This window comes from Chaetodon trifascialis, chromosome 19 (assembly GCF_039877785.1).
Source record: "Chaetodon trifascialis isolate fChaTrf1 chromosome 19, fChaTrf1.hap1, whole genome shotgun sequence".
NCBI lineage: Eukaryota > Metazoa > Chordata > Actinopteri > Chaetodontiformes > Chaetodontidae > Chaetodon > Chaetodon trifascialis.
The window spans coordinates 12,027,513-12,049,254 of NC_092074.1; the positions used below are offsets into that span (position 1 = coordinate 12,027,513).

The 21,742-nt window shown below is 43.5% G+C and overlaps 1 protein-coding gene across 1 annotated transcript; it reads right to left on the reverse strand.

The window, feature by feature from the left end:
- Nucleotides 1-608: 608 nt before the first annotated feature.
- ppp1r14c (protein phosphatase 1, regulatory (inhibitor) subunit 14C) lies at nt 609-20,876 on the reverse strand. The gene is made up of 4 exons (XM_070987979.1): nt 20,532-20,876; nt 5,708-5,791; nt 5,052-5,084; nt 609-3,090 (listed from the first exon to the last, which is right to left on the reverse strand). The coding sequence occupies exons 1-4, from the start codon at nt 20,766-20,768 to the stop codon at nt 3,016-3,018; spliced, it is 429 nt and encodes a 142-aa protein (XP_070844080.1). The 5' UTR covers nt 20,769-20,876; the 3' UTR covers nt 609-3,015.
- Between the last annotated feature and the right edge of the window lie 866 nt (nt 20,877-21,742).

Consider the following 21,742-nt stretch of genomic DNA (forward strand, 5'->3'; position numbering starts at 1 on the left):
GCACCGGAAGGAACACATTGGCGACCATGATGCTCTAATGCTCCTTATGCAGAAACTAGAATATCACACATACCAAGGAACCATGCAAAAACACACACACACACACACACACACACACACACACACACACACACACACACACACACACACACACACACACACACACACGTATACAAATGCACCCACTGTATAAGAGTCAAACACTTTTGGGACTCTCATATCTGTCTTGTTTATACAGTTACAGCCAGCAGCTAGGTAGCGTAGCTTAGCATAAAGACTGGAAACAGGAGAAACTTGTTATCTTTACATTTAATTCAACACACAATACATAAAATGTTCGTTTCTGAGCTTTAGAATTGCTAGTATGTGGATTTTGTTGCCTTCAGACAGAGTCATGCTGGTTGTTCCCCCTGCTTCCAGTCTTTATGCTAGGCTAAGCTAACCAGTTGCAGGTTGTAACTTGACCATTACCAGACAAGAGAGTGGTGTCGCTCTTCTTATTTAATCTCAGTGAGAGAGCAAATGAGCATACTAAGAACAATATGGAATTATTGCTTAAAATAAAGTGGAAAGAATAAAATAATCCAAAAAACCCACCAGAGATATTTGTTTAAACAGTACAGAGTCATTCTGAATTTTTATTATCAGCAAAAACAAACCACACACCACATTACATTTTAAAAACAAGAACGCTTATTGTGGATGTACAGAAAAACAAAACTGCAGCTGAAAAACTGAATATTTTTGTCTTAATAATAATAATAAAGGTATAAAAAGGAAAGTGTTTCATTTTGTGAAATAAAAACCTTTGGGCCAACAAAATGTTCCCCTCAACATGCGACTTTAAAAATACATGCAAACGTAAAGCTCTCTAGAATCGACACTTTCAAAATACTCTCCACATGAAATCCCATAAATTATAAAATATCAACCTATTGCCCCTGAACTGTTTCTTGACAGAGAAAATCCTATGGAGTACCTCGAGTCCTGAATGCATCTCAGTGCCTACAATGGCTTCCTCTTTCATTTTTCCTTCCAATTCACTGATCCAGAAATCACGTGATCTTTTTCAAACAAATCGACCATTGCTAGCCAGTCCGGTTCAGACTGAGGAAAGGAAATGCAAAGAGGATGCCACTTCACGCCGTATGCACCCCGTCAATAAAGACAAACACATCTCTTGCAGACACAATTCTCTGGCATCAATCGACAGTGTAGATGCGTCTTATACGACCAAAACCTGGGAAGAACATCAAAAACAGCACCATTTTTAAAATTTTCCTGGATTCTCTCCAACGTGACAGTCACGTTGTTTCAACACAAAAAAGTTCTACAAAGTCAAACATGGCAGCTAAGTCAAAAAAGTATTTTTTGCTTGATTATAAGTTCATAATATCTATACTCTTTATCAGTGTTTTTCTCTGTCATTAGCATGCAAGACGGGTGCTTTGCAAGTGTTATGTTAAAATCAAACATTGCCCTGCTTTTGTCTTTGGCAGCTGAGGGTAGATATCACACGGCAGGTTTAGGTCTGCTCCATTCTGGTTGGTTCACGATTGACTGCTCGGAATTGAACCTGGGCCCAACCCCATAACACGAGTCATGATTGTACCAGAGGTTTTTGAGTGTGTTGGTGCACAGAAGGTCATTAACAACAATAAATAGCTGAATCCACCTCTTAATCCTGGGGTTATGCAATTACAACATATTTTCTGCAACCTGGAAACGTTCTGAAAAGCTTAAAATTCTTAAACAATTTCTATGGAAATGCTGTGTCACACTAGTGATGTATGACATTTCGGATGTAATACTCCCAGTTTTGGCACACCTTCCCTTGCAGGACCTGACAGGTTTAAGTCTTTCAAGTTGTCCAAAGGTTCTGACTCAATTTGCCTTTAGGTTGTCAGTAGTTAAGGTTCAGTGCTGAGAGAAGGGTGAACTGATCCTGAATATCCTTGAAGGCAACATCAACCACTATTAGTTAGCAGAGTTAAGTGAACCAGAGCGTGAGAAACAACTATAACGTTTGGGCTTTGTGCTTAAACCTAAACGGACAACTGATATGTATTCTGATGAGGGAGAGCAATGAACAACACCGCTGAACATGGTGAGTGAAAGGCTGCCAATCATACAGGTGCTGTCGTCTCATACGGAGAGCTGCAACACCCATCATGCCTCACTGTGGTGAAAGGTGGAATAGAACATTGGTTAAAAAACAAAAATCTTCATGCTATTTTAGCCTTGTTGGCTAAAATGTCCCCACTCTTCCCCGAATTTACGTATCACAAAAGGACAGAATTGATGTATTAACGCCTTGTGCTTGAAACAAAACTACAGAGCTCCCTTACAAGCACTGATGGAGTAAGGATAAGGAGGTCAACTTTGAAGTATTGGACAAAAAAAAACAAAACTGTTGAAGACCACATTTCAATCACATGAACAATAAATGGCAACTTACAGTACATTTTTTTAAAAGAAGTAACAGCAAAACACCTCAGTAAAAAATAACAAAATCATGAAGCACTGTGTTTACATAGTGCTACAGCTAATTGCACACCTACTGCAGTACAAATATTTTTTTTTTACCATCTCCCTTTTTTGAGATTTGTTGGTGTTTTAGTCTGTATGGCTGTTGGGATTACAGCGTCGGCTTGTAACATGGCTCTGAAATGTGGAATTCGGTGGCGTTGGTGTTAAAGCACAGTTGCAGTTCTGGCATGTTCCAGGGTTTGACATTTTATTGTGGCTGTATGCTATTGAACCATGTCGGCTCTGTTTTGCTTGAGTACCTTTCAACAGTCAAATATTATAATACACCTTGTTATTCTGTGTGATTGTGAAATGAATGACTAGTGCTATATGCATGGAGTTCATGGTGCAGGTTGCAGAATAGTTACTAATGCTGTTATGTTTAGATAAGTTAATCTTTGTGATGACAGTCCATGTTGAGTGGGTTCAGTAGGTGGAGCTGAGATGACGTAGTTTATGGTTGATTGATGGTTGACATTACAGCCATTATAGGCCCTTCTTATTTGGCGCACTGAGTTTTCTCATTCCCCTTATCCTGCCCAGCAACTCACGGACAAAGTCCTGCAAGGAGGAGACAAAAAAAGAGTTAGAGACACGGCTGCACACACACATTCACACACTTTGACACGCAATTTATCAAATGAGATTATTATATAATCCCATGATCCCAGAATCTTCAGAGATCTGCAGTAACAATGACAGTTTCTGATCGTTTTTGCAATCTATTGCAGGTATTAATGTCAAAGAACATGAGTGATTGGCAAAAGATGAATTTTTAAAGAGGAGTTCAACATTTTGGCAATAGAGTCAGACTACGAGGACTGATTCCACCCTCATGTCTCTGCACTAAATATGAAGCGACAGCTAGCAGCCAGTATATTTACCAAAATACTGTAAAAGCAGCAGCAGTTTGCTTTATGGTCTAATATTAGCATTTAATGCAACATTACAAAATGCTGCTGTCAGCTGTTCATGGCGATGAATCACCAAATGAATTAAATTTGTTTTTTAGGCTATAGGTAACTGTACAGGAGAGACGGAGCTCAGGATATCGCTGGTTCAATTCCAGCAGGGGACCTTTGTTGCACACCATCTCTCTCTTCACCTTTCTCTTAACTGTCAAACTGTCCAATAAAGCAAAAAATGCATCACCCTCCAAAAAAACATAAAAAATCTTATGTAGAAATATAGAAAAAAAACAGGATCAGGGACTGAAAACAATCACTGAGAAACAAATGCTGACATGGCAATGATGAAATAGCAGATTATGTAAGGAAGGAGGACAAAAAGAACCCACATCTCCAATTTAAGCAAGAGGCTGTATAGGGGTCCATGATAGTGTGGCTGCAGTGAAGAATATGCTGGAATATAATCCCCCTCATTATACCCAGGGTGACACTGCTTATGACCTGATTACTGATGCCTCCCCCTGCTCTATCTCCCTCTGTACCTCTCCTCGTCCTCCTCCTCCTCCTCCTCCTCTCCCCATCTTTCTCCCTCTAGCTGTCTTTTCATCTCTTTGTAATGGCTCCCTTCCCTTTGTCTCCTGTTATATTCCCACTGTAACTTTTTTCTAACAGTGCTCTCCTTTTTTTCCCACCCTCCCTCCATCACTCTCTACCTTTGTCACATTCACCTTTTCTCTCCATTCCTTCTGTCTCTCACTGTTTATCCCCAGCTGATGCCACTTTGTGGGATTGTGTTCAAAATGGCATCTGTGCTACTTCACTGTCAAGGGATTACAATGTGTGTGTGTGTGTGTGTGTGTGTGTGTGTGTGTGTGTGTGTGTGTGTGTGTGTGTGTGTGTGTGTGTGTGTGTGTGTGTGTGTGTGTGTGTGTGTGTGTGTGCGCGTCAGCGGCTGTCAACCTGGCTGGACACTTCTGTAGCTTTGGATATCGCTGACCTTGTACACACACACACACACACACACACACACACACACACACACACACACACACACACACACACACACACACACACACACACACACACACACACACACACACACACACACACACAGTTGACAGATGGGGAGTCCAGGCTGGACAAGCTCACCGTATGTAGAGGTAATGTGATTGGTCTGTACTACCTTTAATCACCAAAATAGCTTAACCCTACCTCACCCGAACCCAAACACTTAACACCTCTACACACAAACACCTCTGCACACAAACACACACCCTCACACGCTTACAAACACAAATTAACCATAATCCACTTCTGAACTAGTAAACTTAGCTAATGCCTACACACTGCGAACGCTGTCAAACAGCCTGTGTGTGTAGCGTCTGTCTGTTTTTAACCCTTTGTCGTATTTAGGTCAGGATGACCGAGTGTGTGTGTGTCAGCAGACATTAACCACACACATGCACATCTGGGACGGTCAACATACAGCGCTCTATACACTGCAAATCGAATCGTCCATGTGAGCATCAATAATGTCTGTCTACACACAAGCTGCTAGGTCATTGATATTGAGCATGTTGTAGTGTAGATGACACACACACTGAACATACTCACCTCTGTTGGTTTGTAGCAGTCTGTTAATGATTCCTGCGAAAGAAGCAAAAACAGGGCAAACAGAGTGAGCTGTCGGAGGATCAGATGCTTTCAGGCATCACCCTTGAATCACTACAGCTCTAGGACGTTAAAAATAAAATGCAAAATGAATGTGTTAATAACTGGGCGATTGTAGACAACACGGTGTCATTTCATGATACTTTAAGTGCAGCTACGGTTAAACTGAGAGTTAGAAAATGTCAATGGAAAAATCCAACATATGGGGTTAGGGTTAGGGTACAAAAGTTAGCAATGCCATTTTATTCGCTCACAGAAGACTCAGTAGACCAGCATGCAAAGCAGTCACGTGACAAATTTGACTACAGAGTGAGGATTTTATTAGAAAGCATGCTGTCGGGCTCTTGAGGTGTGTCCAGGAAGCAAAATTTAGATCATTCAGAGGCTGAGCTGTCACACAAACACTCATGCGGTCAGTGCGTATGTTGCTTGCTAATATCTGTACAGTTGGGATATTAACTAACTGCACAAACAGTCCAGCAGTCAGAGTGAAAAACCCGACATGATAACTCACTTTGCATTCTGTCTGAACACAGCGGGATTTGTTAAAAATAGATGTGTAGCTACAAACACAGACACACACAGTCACAGGGGTATACCTGCAGTTTGCTGGCTCTCTCGTCATCGCTGGTGACCTCCAGCAGGTCGTCTATGTCTATCTCTACCTCTGGCATCTCTTCCTCCTGAAACACAGAAACACTCTCAGTTATGGAGCTACCGAAAGAGAAGCGATGGAATGCAAACCAGCAAGGAAAGGAGAGAATCTTTGTGTTGGAATGATGCTGACAAATTATGTTTTTAGATCTCGATTATACACGTTCTCTCACTTCACTTCCTTTATTTCACTTCTCAGCTCAAATCCACCTCATCCAAATCACATCTCTGCTCCGAACAGCCCAAACATATATTTGCCTATTAGGAGCACACATCATATGGAAATGTCATTGCCATCATGCCGCGCTGCCGGGGCTGGGCCGTTTAGTGGCTCTGTGGTTAGAGGCTGTATTCTTCTCGGCGCCACTTCAAAGGTCCTGTGTTCCTCTGGTTCATTTTATTTTTCACCACAAGGCTTGTGCAAAAGAGGCATGCAGGGAGGATCAACTTTTCCCTCCCAGTCACCACATGATGTGTCTCCTAAACTCTCCCTTCTGGGAATTAAAGCCGTAGAAACTATGTGCAAGTGCAGCTTCTTGGTCCTTTACCAATGGCTGAACTGCAACAACATGCTGCATGATTGCAGCACAACGAACTCCGCTGCCATCACTAAACAACAGTACCATCACATTAGGTGTTTACACCTCATGACTTATGTCCAATGTCAACATTCATTGTCACTGCAGGAAGTAGCATTCCCTTTATGTGAAAAGTGAGGGCGTGGAGGTCAAGTCTTTACATGCAGATGACAGCAGTTTGCATCTTGTTGCAGACCTGCTGTTATGTTTTCCGTTTTATTAACTTTAACCACGATCTTCCTCTAAACTTAACAGTGCTTAAACTTAAACCATATTTCATTTATTGTAGCCAATATCTTTGAAGAGCATGAGCAAGCAAGAATTTAAAGACATTGATGATACATTAAAAAAACATTGAGAAAAACATGTTGAATGTATTCGGGGGATGTGCAGAATTGTCCAATACTGACCTTCTGATATCATCTTCCATCAGTGCAGTCAGGTTCCAATAAGGAGCCCTGTCCAAGCTTTTATCGTTTTAATAATCCTGATCATGTTGATCATTTGGTTGAATCATAATGGTTCACCAACCGTTGACCCCATATAAAACCATGACCAGCTGTTTAGAGTAAATAAATTCACACCGATGACTGTACGCTAATGGCCAAGCCCGCAGAACCAAAGCAGTTGACCGGTTCAATGCTTCTTTAAAAAAAGGCTTCAGCAAAACACAAAAACTGTAGTGTCTCACAAATGTATGTACTCTGAACAACACACGACTTCTTGTTAGCCATAACACCAAAATAAAGCGGTGTTATTTTAGCTTGACCACCCTTGTTGGACTAACTTTCACACATCACAATAACTACCAATAACATGACAATAACATATGAGGATGATCCCTGCTTTCCTTTACCAAGGACGCTTCAATAATAATACCGTTTCCGGTTTTAAATCATGCCATGCTCGTGGGTGTGTGTGTGTGTCGGTGTGTGTGTTTATGCCTCTCGCAGGACTCCTGTATGCTATTGCCTGCAGCATGGACTGGTATTCAGACGCAGGAACATGGAGGATGGAAGGACGATTAGCTCTCAGCATTAAAACTCAGCCACTGTGATTTCATTTTTGCGTGGGTGGGTTGATGTGCATAGAATAGAATTAGCTCACAATTATACCTTTGAAATTACAATACTGCATATAAGACAAGCAGCAAGTGCGGTACATCATATGCAGTTTACAGTATAGCGCAGATGAGTTACCTCACCTAGTGCAAATGAAGTTTTTCATACTAACTGCGAGGATGAATGTAAGACAGCAGCAGCGTCGGTGCATGTTTTACCTAACCTCATAGCTGTGGTTTACGCGGTGAAAAATCCCACTTGACATTAGTGACAATCAGACCTGGCTTGCAAACACCTAATTTGCATTTGTACACACACTTTTGCACACAAGGCTACCCCACCTTCATCCTTATTCCTGAGCTGTTAAGAGGCATTTACACAACCAGCATTTTAAGCATCTCAGTCTCTCTACAGGCGAGCGTCCCCTTCGACCGCTCTCTCTCAAATCTCTCTCCTCGTCTTAGTGAGAGGGTCTCGCTCTGAAATCCCCCGTCGTTGAGGAAACAGGAAAGAGGGAGGAGAAACGAGGGGATGAGGCAACACATATCAAAGCCTGTCATCTGTTAGCATAGAAGTGTGTGCGCTGTGGAATCGGAGGAGAGAGGTTATATGCAAATGCAAAATGTCTTGAGGAGAGATGAGTTATTTCCAATTGAGGAGAAGAGAGATAACTAGAGATGGAGAGAGAAAGAGAGACAGTTATATTAAAGGGACAGGAAGAAATGGAAACCTAATGCTGCTGCCATTTAAAATTCTCATCATTAGGTATTTTTTTTCACGTCAATGTCGTCCTCTATGCTGTCCTACAAAGTTAATTTGCCAAAACTGAATTGGTGCCAGAATCTTTGACTTTACGATATTTGTTCTCACGTATAAAATGGATATGACATGGAAATGTGCAATTTTGGAAGAAAAAAAACATGCAATATTACAAGAGTCTGCCAGGAGAAGCAACAAAACTGACGGGCACTGAGAGATGGCCTTTTAAATACAGAAGAAATCTGGCAAAAAATGGAGTTTAGCAGGTATGTCGAAAGGTCAACTTGTTTACACCTGACAGCAGTTACCTCTGAGCTCTGAAATGTGAGCACAGCGCAGAGATCGTGGCCTCGGTCATGCGGTAAATGCCAAAAACAAAAGATGAGATGGCTGAAAAAAGAAAAAGGGAGTGGTGTCTTACTTGCATACTGCGATCTGTTTGTTTCTATAGGCTGAAGACAGAAGCTTCAACCTAATAATAGAGATGAGTAAGTGAATTAGAATGAGCAACAGAGAAGTAAAAGCCTGTCAGAAAAGTGAATGTAACACAAGGACCTATGGGGGTTGAGGGGAAACGGCAACACTATCTATCTATCTATCTATCTATCTATCTATCTATCTATCTATCTATCTATCTATCTATCTATCTATCTATCTATCTGATCTGTGTGTGTTTGTGTGTGTGTGTGTGTGTGTGTGTGTGTGTGTGTGCGTGCATGTGTGTGCACGTTTTTGACTATTCCACTTGTCAGCAGGCAGTCCGTCTCCCTCTGTCAGTGTGATTGGTGATGACTAGGGCAAGCATGGCCTGTGTGTGAAGCAGGGCTGCAGGCAATCACCAACGACGTGCAAATCTTCACACACACACGCACACAATTTTTGCCAGCATCAATCTTCTGCACTCACCGCAGGGCTTTGTCTCTTGTCTGTCGGTGGAGCTTATGAAAAAGCACCTAATTGTGTTAAATATACTGCATGCAAAGCCAAGAATGGAAACACTCACACACTTAACATGCAGATAAACACGGAACTCCTTGTTGTGCTGCTGAGAGTCTAAAACTGTTGAGGTCACACCCACTACCTCTGGGGAAAATAATTTTCCATCATGCCAGCAGTGGAGGGGTGACAAAATGACAGCGCGTACAGCAGAGGAGACAGAAAGGGACAGGCATGACACACATACACACACTCACAGGAACACATTCAACATAATGCCAAAATAAGATCTAGTATAGCTAGATATTCCTTGACTGTGTGTAAGAAGAGGAGAGGTTTTTTGCTGTTTCTTTAATAAGATCCCAAGCGGAAGAAAGAATACAAACATAAACTAGACAGAAGTAAAGACGCAGCCTTGATATGCCTGCAGCATACAAGGGAGCAAAGGAGAGACAGGGGCAGTCATTTGCACACTACATACAAATGCTTTCCATGATTTGACTATGTAGGACATTCACATGGCAAACACAACAAATTAAATATACTTAAAATGCCAGCATGCAGATGAGCAATTGAATGAACAATTGAATGAACAATTACTTGTGGGGCACTAATGGCCCAGAATGGAACACCTGATGGAGACTGTCATCTATCTGTGCAGAACTTGTTATTTGCATTATGATTGCAAAAACAAATAGGCAGTGCACTGGTAGCATTAGCATATAATTTACAATGTGTACATAGTGTGAACTTGGGCAGGAATAAGAACTTGTTTGTCTGGAAGTATTACAGAAGAACAGAAGCAGCATTTGTTGCAGATGAAGGCAAATCAGTGTGTTTGTTATGCAGAAGAAAGACAGAGTGGTGAAAACAGGAAAAGAGGGTCAGTGTGTATCTGATGTGTATTGTGAGGATGGTGTGTGCAGGAGAGGTAACAGGGAGCCAAGTGTTTGTTGTAATGAGATGACTATGTATGAGCGCCAGCAAGCAAAAGGGAGCTCGAGAGAGAGGCAGAGCGCGAGATAGGCCAGCCAGTGTGTTTGTTGTTGTGCAGCGAAAGCGCGTGCATGTGTGTCAGACTTGTTTTCACGACAGCGAAGCAGCCGGCAGCGTTTTCGGTCTGGTTCGTCTGTGATGAGGTGAATCAAAGCTAATGTAAGCGGCCTGACCCTGTGACTCACAGCAAACTCTATTCAGACTCTATTCAAACACTCTCCACGAACAAAGAGTCAAACTCCTTGTGACAGGGAATCACTTCACTTGGCCAAGTGATTCATGATTATTCCTATTCATAGCCTACTTATATGAACTCGAACTACCAGTTGTGGTATTGAATGGTGGCTAAGACTACTTAGCTACTTAACTTCCCGAGGAGATAAGTTGTATAGACAGATAATTATGTTAGGTAGGGTCAATATTTTTTAAAAGGTTTCGTATTGACTGTGCTGTGCACAATCTACAGTTAATGATTGGATAATGGCTGGGTGGCTAGCTGCTAACTTGCTAACTTCAAATACAGCGGTAGAGTTCTGTTTCACCTCAGAAATAATAATAATCTGTTTGAGGAGAGACTGTCAAGAGACCATTATGAACAGCAAGCTAAGGCAACATTTCCAATGGATGCAGCCAAAGGCATCAGGAAGCTAGTTAGCACATAGCATAAAACAAGTGTTCCTTAAAAAATGATAATAAACTCAATGTCACTATTGTAGAAAGACAACATTTTCAAGTATTTCTAATGAAATGTATTGTAACAAAACAGTCAAACCCACAGCCAGTATAGTCTAAGGTATTGTAATAATAGCTTGCTCAGCTAGCAGTAAACATGCTATCAGATTAGCTCGTTAGCGGTAGGGCTAAGTCAGCTAAGCACTTTGGTCATATGCCATGAAACCTTGCATTGAAGGACTCTTGAGTTTTTACTCGACCATTTTAGCGGTGTTGAAAGTGTGATGTTTGAAAGCTGTACTATGAAGTGATAAATCACTTCACCATTTATTATTTTAGAATCGTAGTGCCACTGCAGCCCTGGCAGCTGCCGAGTGTGGTGCCTGCACTGTCGCTTAAAGATTTTGTGTGGACAATCATGGCAGCTGTCAGGTACAGATGCTGAAAATGGAGGCTTAGCAGTTGACACTGCTGTCTATCAGATGTCATTTTCTGTCATTTTCAGTGTGTGTGTGTGTGTGTGTGTGTGTGTGTGTGTGTGTGTGTGTGTGTGTGTGTATTAGAGAGAGACAGACAGACAGAGACAGTGTGGTTATGTTCCAGTGATGCAAAGTGTGCAGGAACATTCAGTCTGTGCCTGTAATGGTATATTGAAATGAAGTGCCTCAGTAATACACACAGAATGTGGCTGACACTGACAGATCTCCCACATAACTTAGATGATATTAACACACACACACACACACACACACACACACACACACACACACACACACACACACACACACACACACACACACACACACATCTGATCTGGTTTCCAAGCTACTGTATCCAGTAAATAAGATAATAACGCCCATGCTTCTTTAATCACAGCTCTGTTTGCAAATGATAAAGATTATAGAGAAAAAAGAACAGAGAGTTGGCAGAGAAAGGTAGGACAGATATGAAAGAAGATGAGTTTTAATAGTAAGGACACGCTAAAATGTTCAGATGATAATATAGACAAGGAAAAGCCAAAGAAGAAAAGGTTTAATGAGAGCAAGCGGTTTGTTCAATTAAGGGCCGTGTGGAGATGAGAGCAATGGAGGTGAAAAAAGAAGTTAAAAGAAATGAAGAGAGGGATGTATGAGAGCAATAACTCGAATACATAAGAGGAGAAAATGAGATACAGGGAGACGATGAGGCAGAGGGGAAAGAAGAGGAGGATTGCGCAACACAGTAAAACCTCACAGCTCAGCTTTCTTCCTCTCTCCGCACTGCCATGCTGTGTCACATCAAAGCAAGGAGGAGCTCAAGGTGGGATGGATTCATCTCATGAGAGAGTGTGAGATGAGGCAAGGAGAGACGCTGCTGCACAGAGAAGAACGGAGGGCGATGACAGGATGAGTAAAATAGCTGAGAGGCCTGGAGGATCAAGGTGAACAAGAGGACAAAGAGAAAATTAAGTGAAATGATAAAATAGAGGCTTGCCAGACTTCCCATAAAGGCATCCATTTCTCACAAAGTGAAGGAAAAGGTGCAATGGTCAAGAGAAGTGTTTCTACAGCTCTTTTCCCCTCCTTTCCTCCCTCCTCGCCTTCGAGCGCCTCCCTCTTCGCCCTCTAGCGATGCAGTTTGCTGAAAGCATACAGCACGGATGAAGTGACTTCACTGGATAAAGTTAGCTGCTGCAGCAAAACCTCTTTCCCACGCTGATTCAGCTGTACTCCAGAGGACACTGTATATCAGAGGGGGGGGGACTGCTCGAAAAAGAGGGTTGGGAGGAGGAATTCATCCACAAAGGAGAACTGCAGTCGAAAATAACAACGATTCTGCATGCTGAATTTTCTGCTGCTAATTGTGATGTAAATGTATTAATCATACATACGGCCATTAGTGTGGTAGCTGCTTCTGCACAAAGGGGCTTTGGTAACTGACTTCAGATTAATCTCCAGTAGAATTGCAACTTTGAGAAGAACCTGACTGAGTTCTTGCAGTCTCCATGTGGTGTCTCCATAACCCTGACACGTTGTCACATTCTGAGGAGGTGCAAGTTCACTGTAGCTAGCCTACAGCGTAGCATCGGCAGCTAAATGCATAGGCTACGAAAGATGTTGATCCTCCTACTGATCACATTACACATGAAAGACAACACCATCCTCAACCTGCACCAGATCCTAAGATCACTATCATTGAAGTGAGGACTTGCAAGAAGCAGCTTGATATACATGAACAATAGATTTGACAAGAGGCTTTCTTTGTGGCACCTTGAAAACTGTTTGTTAAAGCTTTTTGTGCAGTACAAACTGGAAGCCCCCAACAACACCATCCTACAGCAGCTGCTGCGTACACACGCTATGAAATCATCTCCTCTATCGGTTAAAATCCTGATTTAAAGCTCAGCCTAAGTATTGCTGTGGATTCAACCACGAAAATGCAAGCATCTGTCTTGTGACTCTATTTCACAGTTTTGCGATTCGGGGGCGCATGATTCATTTCACTGTATTTACTAAGCATACAGATCCTCCCTGAGGCTAACGTATCGACAACTGGGGCCCATTTGGACCTTTGCTCTCAATGCAAAGCAAAGCCTCCAGCCAAACTAGACTTAAAATGTCAATACCACCGGGGTCACAAGCAGTCAGCCAGTCAAATTAATGGATTTATTCAAATTCAGAAGCGACAAGAAAAACCTATATAGTATAGTATAATAGTATATAGTAAAAGCAGTTATGTGTCAGTGATAAACTTACTTAAACTCAGCTTTTTCACACATTTCATACAGAAGAGTGCTTGCTTACTGATTGGATCTTTGTCAAACACGCAGAGTCATTCAGCACAGGGTAGACGTACAAGTAAACCACACACCCATGTGAACACACCCCTCTGACTTTGAAAGTCAAAACAATAATCTTCCTTCTCTCTGATCTCCTCTCTCTCTCTCAGTCTCCCTCTCACAGACACGTGTGAACGACGGCAGTGTTTTGCATCCTCTCACACTGCCAACCATAGAGAGTGAGTCAGTGTTCGTACACAGCCAGTTTATAAATCGCGTCGGCCTGCTGACAATGAAACCAGTGATTAACTGGATCATCTTGGGATGGGAGGAGATGTCATAGGGAGACAAGAAAGTCAGTGTGTGAGCATGAAAAGTCAACATCTCTTCCTTTCACGGTCTCAGCGGCTTTCCATTTTTGTGCAATTCTGGTTGCACAATTTGCATCTGGTTCTCCCTTATTCTATCAGTCTTTAATCACGTTGCAGATGCCGTGCTGTTTGAAACAAGTCTGAAGACTAATTCCCATAGTTTCAAACTGCTAGTCTAGGTTGAAACAAATTTAAATGATTAAAATGAAAAGCAAATTCAACTGTGGATTGCCAATTGCCCTTGCCATTTTAAGACTTCTTTTTCTTGTACCACTATATCTTGGGACTTGAGGGCTATATTTACAAGACCTATAATCCAAGTTAATAACCTGCAGACATTTTCTTCTTCCCAGATCTTCTCAATTTTCAGCCTTTCCAACTTTATTTCCCCTTCTATGCAGCAGGCAGACTGATCTGCCACCCCAGGGTAGATAGGAACATCTAAACACCCCATGACAGCATTATAGTATCACAGCTAAGCCTGAAAACACAGCATAGAGGGTTAATAGAGTGGGAAACCATCAAGGACAAGGGGGGTGGAGGGAACCAGGAAAGAAGCAAGAACTAGAAGACAAGATGAAAACTTGCTTAGATCATTTCATTTTGTCAGCCTTGCTTTTGTTTTCTGATGATTACTGTCTTTGCTATTTTTCCAGAGTGATCACTTGTCACATGTTAATTGGATGTTATTCCATTTTTGCATAATATTGACATATTTCAGCACTGTGTTCTGCAGTGGCCTGCATCATTCTTGGCGAGGTTATCACATTACCGATGCAGCAAATAAACCTTTTTTGCATGTGTGATTTACGGTGTCAACTACAGACATAAAATGGCTCATCTGCATGTATGTGAAAGCCACAGGGATGACAGCGGAACAAAATGCTCAAGTCACAGAGAGGAGGAGGCGGAGGAGGATAAAAAGAGGTAGGTGGGTGTCCCAGAGGGTCAGAAGTTGAGATGAGAGAAAAGGAGGAGAAGCGTGGAGGACGACAGCCAGATGAAGCATCAAGAGAGAAAACAGAGAGGGAAATTGTACACATTGTAACCTTTGCACTAAGTTTTGCTTTCAGGCAGATATTTGACACCTTTCCGCCGCATGTGTGTTTATAGCTGTTTCGACAGCTGGTGGCTATCTGCCTGCTAAAAGGCCTTCTTGTCAACACCTCTGATTTGTTTAGCAGCAGACGCATGTATCCGCAGGTGCTAGATGAAATGTGTCAACACGGGCTCGGACGTGGATGCGAAGCATGTGTCTATTTTTGGCGGCGCAATTTAAATGGGGCAGAGATACATGTCTGGCTCCCCAAATACAGATAACAATGACCTTCCCGCCAGATCCATAAACAAATCAGGGTCACATGCTAAAACAAACCATCCTATTGACTGGCTAAACCTCCCAATCTGTCAGCGTGCATGTAATAATTACATTAATGGTTGCCATTCTGGATCCAAGTTTATCATCCCCTCCTCCTTTTGTACAATTTTGACCTTCAGAGGAGTGTAAAGCACATTGGATCGGTGTAACATGGACCTGGAGCAGTAACCGAGAGCAAAATAATGAGGTAATCAAGCTTGGCTCACTTCCTGTCATCAGTCAGAGTGAGATGTGTTCAATTGATCACTGAACTGAATCACATCCATCAACTGTCAGAGGTGATGGATGTGCATCTGAACGGGCCAATAAGGAGGAAAATAATGAAGAAACACCTAACAGCTCCCTGAAACATCATCTGCTTACACCTGTATGTCTTCGGTATGTGTGCATACAGTATATCCAGTCACCTTAATGGTAACACAATGCATCTGTCTTTGTGTGTCAATATGTGTGTGTTTATCCCTGGCATGCTATTCCTAAACCTATCGAGCGTCACTAATGACTTGGCTTGAATTGCACTGTTTACTCCTCTGCTACCCTATGAGGTTCACATGATATGAGGTGGGTCTCCTTCCCAGCAAGAAAATGGGAAAGGCGCACAAAGGGGAACGTTATTGACAAGGTCACAGGAAAAAAGCAAGGGGGGAGGAGAGAAAAATGATACAGACAGAAGGAGATGACATTCTGCTTCACCTAGAAGTCAGCGGTGATGCCAGGGGAACGAGAGGTCAGCAACAAAACTCAGCCTCCTTTGTCCACACACACAAACGCCGCCTTGAGACAGCCCTCCTACACAAAACCATGTGGAGAATATGCTCCATCTCCTAGTTTCCCTTGCTCCATTTGGTACGAATATATACACTGACCTGTGTGTGTGCATGCATCTTACAGTTGACTACAGGGCTCATGCTCGTCCATTCATGGAAGAGTACCCATGACCACTCGCCACCCCAAATCTGCCAAAGAGCAGCAGACTATCATCAAACCGAAAAAAGCATGTAGGACCTATTACACACATTCACAGAACCCCATAGACACACACACACACACACAAGGCCCAAGGGCAGAGCGCTGTGTGTCGGCAGTGTCTGTGCTTGTACACATGAATAAGCCTCATTGAGTGGGGCTCTATTGACGCTGAGCCATGAAAAAGTAGGCCATTACAGTGTCTCTCCCCTCATTCTGCTGCATGCACCCCGACAACACGCATAAAAATGCAGAGTCTGCGAGGCTGCGACAGATTAACCACTCTGTCAATCTCTGTCGCTCTGTTACTCTCTCTCACACCATGGAAAGGCCTTTTTCTGAACAGCCATCATTGACTGCGTTGAGGTGCTCTCAGGCAGACAGACTCGTCACTGTGCTGACACATTCGGCCTTTTAATCACCTAGACTTGACCTCAGCAGGACTACGCACTCCAGGTTCAGTCTGCACAAAGGATGGAAAAATGCAGTTTCTAACCCACAGAAATACAAAGAAGTTCCATATTTACTCGCTCTTTGTTAACACATCCTTTAAAGAACGAGGACTGAGGATTGAGTCAATTTTTAACATCAAGGTGCAACCAAGATCAGAGCTGAAACAAATATCTTGAGTCAGAGGGAGAAAACGCTGACATCGTTTTTTTAAAGTGTGATGTAATTGTGAGCGATGGTTTTGTCACACGAATATAGCAGAGAAAATGCGGGAATAAGAGAATATAGTTGAGGAATACGCTGTATTAAGAGCTGTACTGGGAGCATTTGGGCCCTTGGCTTCTCTCTCTCCTTTGAACGGCAAAATGAACAGAGGCGAAATATCCCAGGGAAGCAGAGGGGAATCCATCCCTGACAGAACTCACCTTCTGTTATCACCCTGAATGAGAGACAAGGAGAGGCTCAAGGCGAATTAAAACCAATGTCGGACACAAACATTGTAATGAAAGATGACAAAACGAAAAGGAGAAGGAAAACCGACTGGCTCAACACGTCATTTTCCCTAAAACCACAAATTGTCCCTTTTATGCTTCGAATTTTGAAACAAACACGATGTAATGTTTTAATTGGTGAGCTATGGAGGTGCTGGCAGGTGGGTTTTATTAACTCTGGACAGAACCAGGCTAGCCGTTTCCCCCTGTTTCCAGTCTTTAACTGTATTGCACAAAATCTCAAAATAGTTCCCTTTTACGATGACTTGTGATTTTGAGTTACTTGTAATCTTATGGGCAAATACTTGAGGTCTTTGCTTTTCAAAGTTTTTCAACCATATGACCTGAGACAGGAGGAACTGGAAACAGAAATTTTCACCTACCTGTTATTGGAAACAAAATCCAATTTTGCCTGAGTTAAACATCCCTGCACTCCATTACTCACTCACACACACACACACACACACACACACACACACACACACACACACACACACACACACACACACACACACACACACACACACTCTGATGTTCCGTAGTATCGGGTTTTCTTATGATACTGATACACAGGCTGACCTTTAAGCCAGACCAGTGCATCCAAATCAGCAGTCTCTCCCTCTCTTAAACACACACACAGTCAATGCGAAATACACACACCTGTGTCTATCTTAGGTCTGAACATGGAGGTGTGAACAGGCATGAAGGGAGTGTAACTTCCTGTTTACAGTCAGGTGACCAAACATCATCAGTAAAGCAGTTAAGCCCACCTGCTCAAACACTGCCATCATCTATCTATTCATGGACAGTTGCACAGATGAAAGTAAGTCCTAACAATGCACCAAAGTGACAATGTGTCAAAATAATGATGTACTGCTTTCATTACCTTCTGTCCTCTGAAATCCTGCCAGCTTTCATGTCTTTCGAGTGCCAGTCAACACCGCGCTTATTCCAGCAGCCAGCGTGATAGCAGACTGGCAACAACGCCAGCGAGCCAGGGGATTATCATGTGATGTTATCCCATTTGCTGTGTGAAAGACATAATATGAGGAGGTATCATGCTGCTGGGGATATCTGCCCTGAAATCCACACTGCAGAACTGCCGACATGAGACTGAAGTCAAGGAAAAAGGGATATCTGCAGAAAAGGGTAATGCAACAATAGTGAATTAAAAGACTGATTTGTGTCCATCCAGAAATCAGAACAGACTGACTGCATCCTGCAGCTGGGTGTTTTTGACTATTCAACTATGCATTTACATTAAACAAATCACATCCATCGGCAGAGAGAGGAAAATGCTGCCTGACCGAGATGTGACTCTCTGAGATGGACAGAGGGCTGGTGCACTAGAGCCCTCATCGAAACATCAAATAGATCAGTCGATCCATGCGGGAGAGCAGCATGCGACTTGTAGATCAAGTGCACCTGCTGACGGCAGACTGACACACAGCCAAGAGCTCAGCCGGCTTTGAAATGTAAACCAGCCCATGCTCAGACAGGCTATGCAGCTCTTTTCAGCTTGAGCAAGAACCACAGCAGGACAGTAAAGAGAGGACGAAGACGACAAATAAGATGACAGAAAACAGCAGCTTAGGGTTAGATGGCTGTAGAAAGATCCACTTTTGGTAATGTTTTAGTTGACAGAAACCATTTTGGCACCGCAGGAAATCCTAATGGCTTTGCACACATAGGGACAGTCTATTTGCTTTCAGTATGGTAATGTAAAGTATGCAATGCTCTGTCAGCATAGGGACAACCTGAGACAGACAATAATGCTTTGATGTTGACATTCAAGATCCTGCTGTGACTGTGCAGGTGGTTCCCTTCTGCACATGCACATGCACCGTTGTCAGTTTTAGTAATGCAGCATATCACAAATGAATAAACACATGCCAACATTCTCACACAAACGCACCTTGTCTTTAATTTAAATAAAATGCCACCCCCCACCCCCCACCCCCCACAGTGGAGTCTGACAGGTTCATGTGTGCACGCACGTGTGGATGCACGTTCACATCGCCTGTTTCCTCTCTGATTGGCTGAGTCTGGTGACAGACACACTGCTTGCCTGCCGTGTGCATATGTGTGTGTTTGTGCAGACCCTCTGTTGCAAGGAAGGGGGTCAGAGCCAGGGGGGAGGTGATTGGCTGGAGAGGAGAGTCACAGCATCAGCACATCCCTAACCCACTGCCCTTCTTTCCTTTCCTCCAGTCCATCCCATCCCCCCACTTGGCTCTGGCAGCATACTGTGTGTGGCACCGGGCGCGCGCGCGCGCACCCCCCCCCCCCCCCCCATAGAATCTCTCTCAAAGACCTGAACGCACACAAACCCCCACGACATCCCCCTCCTCTTTGAATGTTAAAGAATGCGACTTGTGAACGTGAGAGCGCAGAATAATGGGGTTGTCAATAACGTCTGGCGACAGATCCCCCCCCCCCCCCCCAAGGTGAAAAATGTTTAAAAGGTCAGAAATTTGGCTCAGGCACGCCAGATGAATTCCAACACACAGAGTGGCGTCAGACAACCAGAGAAGCTGAAACATGGTTTAACATGCCTTTTTCTGTCGAGGACTACATGATTTAGGCATGAATACAGGTAGACTAAAGGATATTAAATAATGAGCCCATTGCAAAATGCAGTTTCTCAATCTACACTTAACTGTAATCGGCAAAGCTGCACAATCCAAAAAGATCGACGCGCACGGTGCGTAAAAGGCGCAACCGTGCGGTTTCTCTCACTCCCCTCTACATCCTCGACTTCCTTGAACCTTGTCACCCCCCCCCCCCCCCCCCCCCCCCCCCGGCACGCGAGAGAGGTGACCATATATTGTGTCAAAGTCAGGGTGTCCAGCAGAGAGCCACGTTCATTACACCAGACAGCTTTTGTGTCGCTTCGACACCCCTGCCATTCCGGCCTCAGTCATAAACCAGCAGGTACCAGCGTTGCAGAGGACAAAGAGACATCAATAAAGCTAATGACTGTTTAGTGGAGGATGTTAGGGTTCGCTGTAAATACGGGTCCATAGTCCTGACGCCTTTGCAGAGATCGGGAATTTGAGCATCGACAATACAGATGAGACGAGCTGCAGTTAGCTGATCCAGATGATGCAACTCAAGGCATACAGCAAGCATAAACTCGGCCAAATAGAGCCAGAAATCCACCAATGAATGACATTAAGTGAGTCTGAATTTGATGTAAGGTTGAATTTAAGCCCGTGAAATCGATAAAGCAGGGATTCAGGATTAGGTTCCCTGTGTGTCATTCTGGAAGCTACCCTTGTCATTGTCCACCTGTCTCTGGACGTGCATATGGTCTGGAAGCCAAGGTGTCGGTGAGCACGGCGCGCACTCACCTCGCAGTCGTACAACTCGCTGAGCTGCTCGATGATCCACTCCTCCAGGACGAGTCTTTTCCGCAGCTCTTTCCTGTCGTACTTGACCGTCACTTTGCCCTGCTTCTTCTGGACCGGGTCGTCCCCGGCGGTGATGGGGCCGGACCCCACGCAACCCACGCCGGTCGCCGCTTGGAAGAAGACGCGGCTGCCGGCGGTGGGCAGCGGGGCACTAGTTTCGGTGCTGGCGGCCGACATTGCGGGATGTGAAGGGCTTCTTACTGAAGAAATGTGTGAATGAGCGGGGGCTGCGGTGCTGAGAGGGACTGGGTGCTGCACAGCAGACAGGAGGCTGATGAAGAGCTTTTAAACAGCTGCTATTTAAAGCGCAGCGCCGGAGACAGCCGAGGAGGCGGAGCGTGCGCTGTAAGAAATGAGCATCCTAGGCTCTTGTCTCATGTTCAAATTAACATATGTGTCCCTTAAAAAACAGAAAAGCCTTTTTTTCTGACGGGTGGCGTGAAGTTATGGGTTTCAAACACCGTCTCATAAGGGGATCGACAAGTAACAACTGTAGGATATGAGTTCCACAATTACTAAAAATACCAGCGGATTGAGGGAAGTTGTGTAATAATTTAAAATGAAAACTCTTGAAATGACCCTGAAAGATGCCATTAGCATGTTCTACAGCTTGTTTTAGAATTTACAAAGATTTCTAGAGTGATTTGTGATCAAATCATTACCTCAGATCGGTACTTTTTACAGTGCGCCAGCCAAATTCCCTCAATGGCGCTTGTCTGGAGAGCAAGCAGGTGCTGGAGAGCTTCAACAGAGGGTCTTTCCCAGTTCTCTCCGTGCATGCTCTTTTGCCACGCTGAGTTATTCCTCATTTATTAAACCACCTCGATTTGTGTCTGTTTGTGTGACACACAGATGTGCAGAAAAGGCTGATATGCACACCTGAAACTGGTTCACCAGCATGTTTTCAAATAACTGTGAACCCAAAGATTTCCGTCTGGCATGCCTCCCCTTTTCAGACTTTTGCGCCACCTGTCGACTATGTATATATTTAGAATTGTTTTTACTGCACATTATAAAACATTAATCTGTCCAATATATAATTTGCTTTGGTGTCGGATCACTCCATAGTCTTCAGTAGTTGATGTGAAATAATCCAAATTTACCGTTTGATTGCGCTGGGTGTCCAAAAGATAAAGCGCATGTCTGCTCTG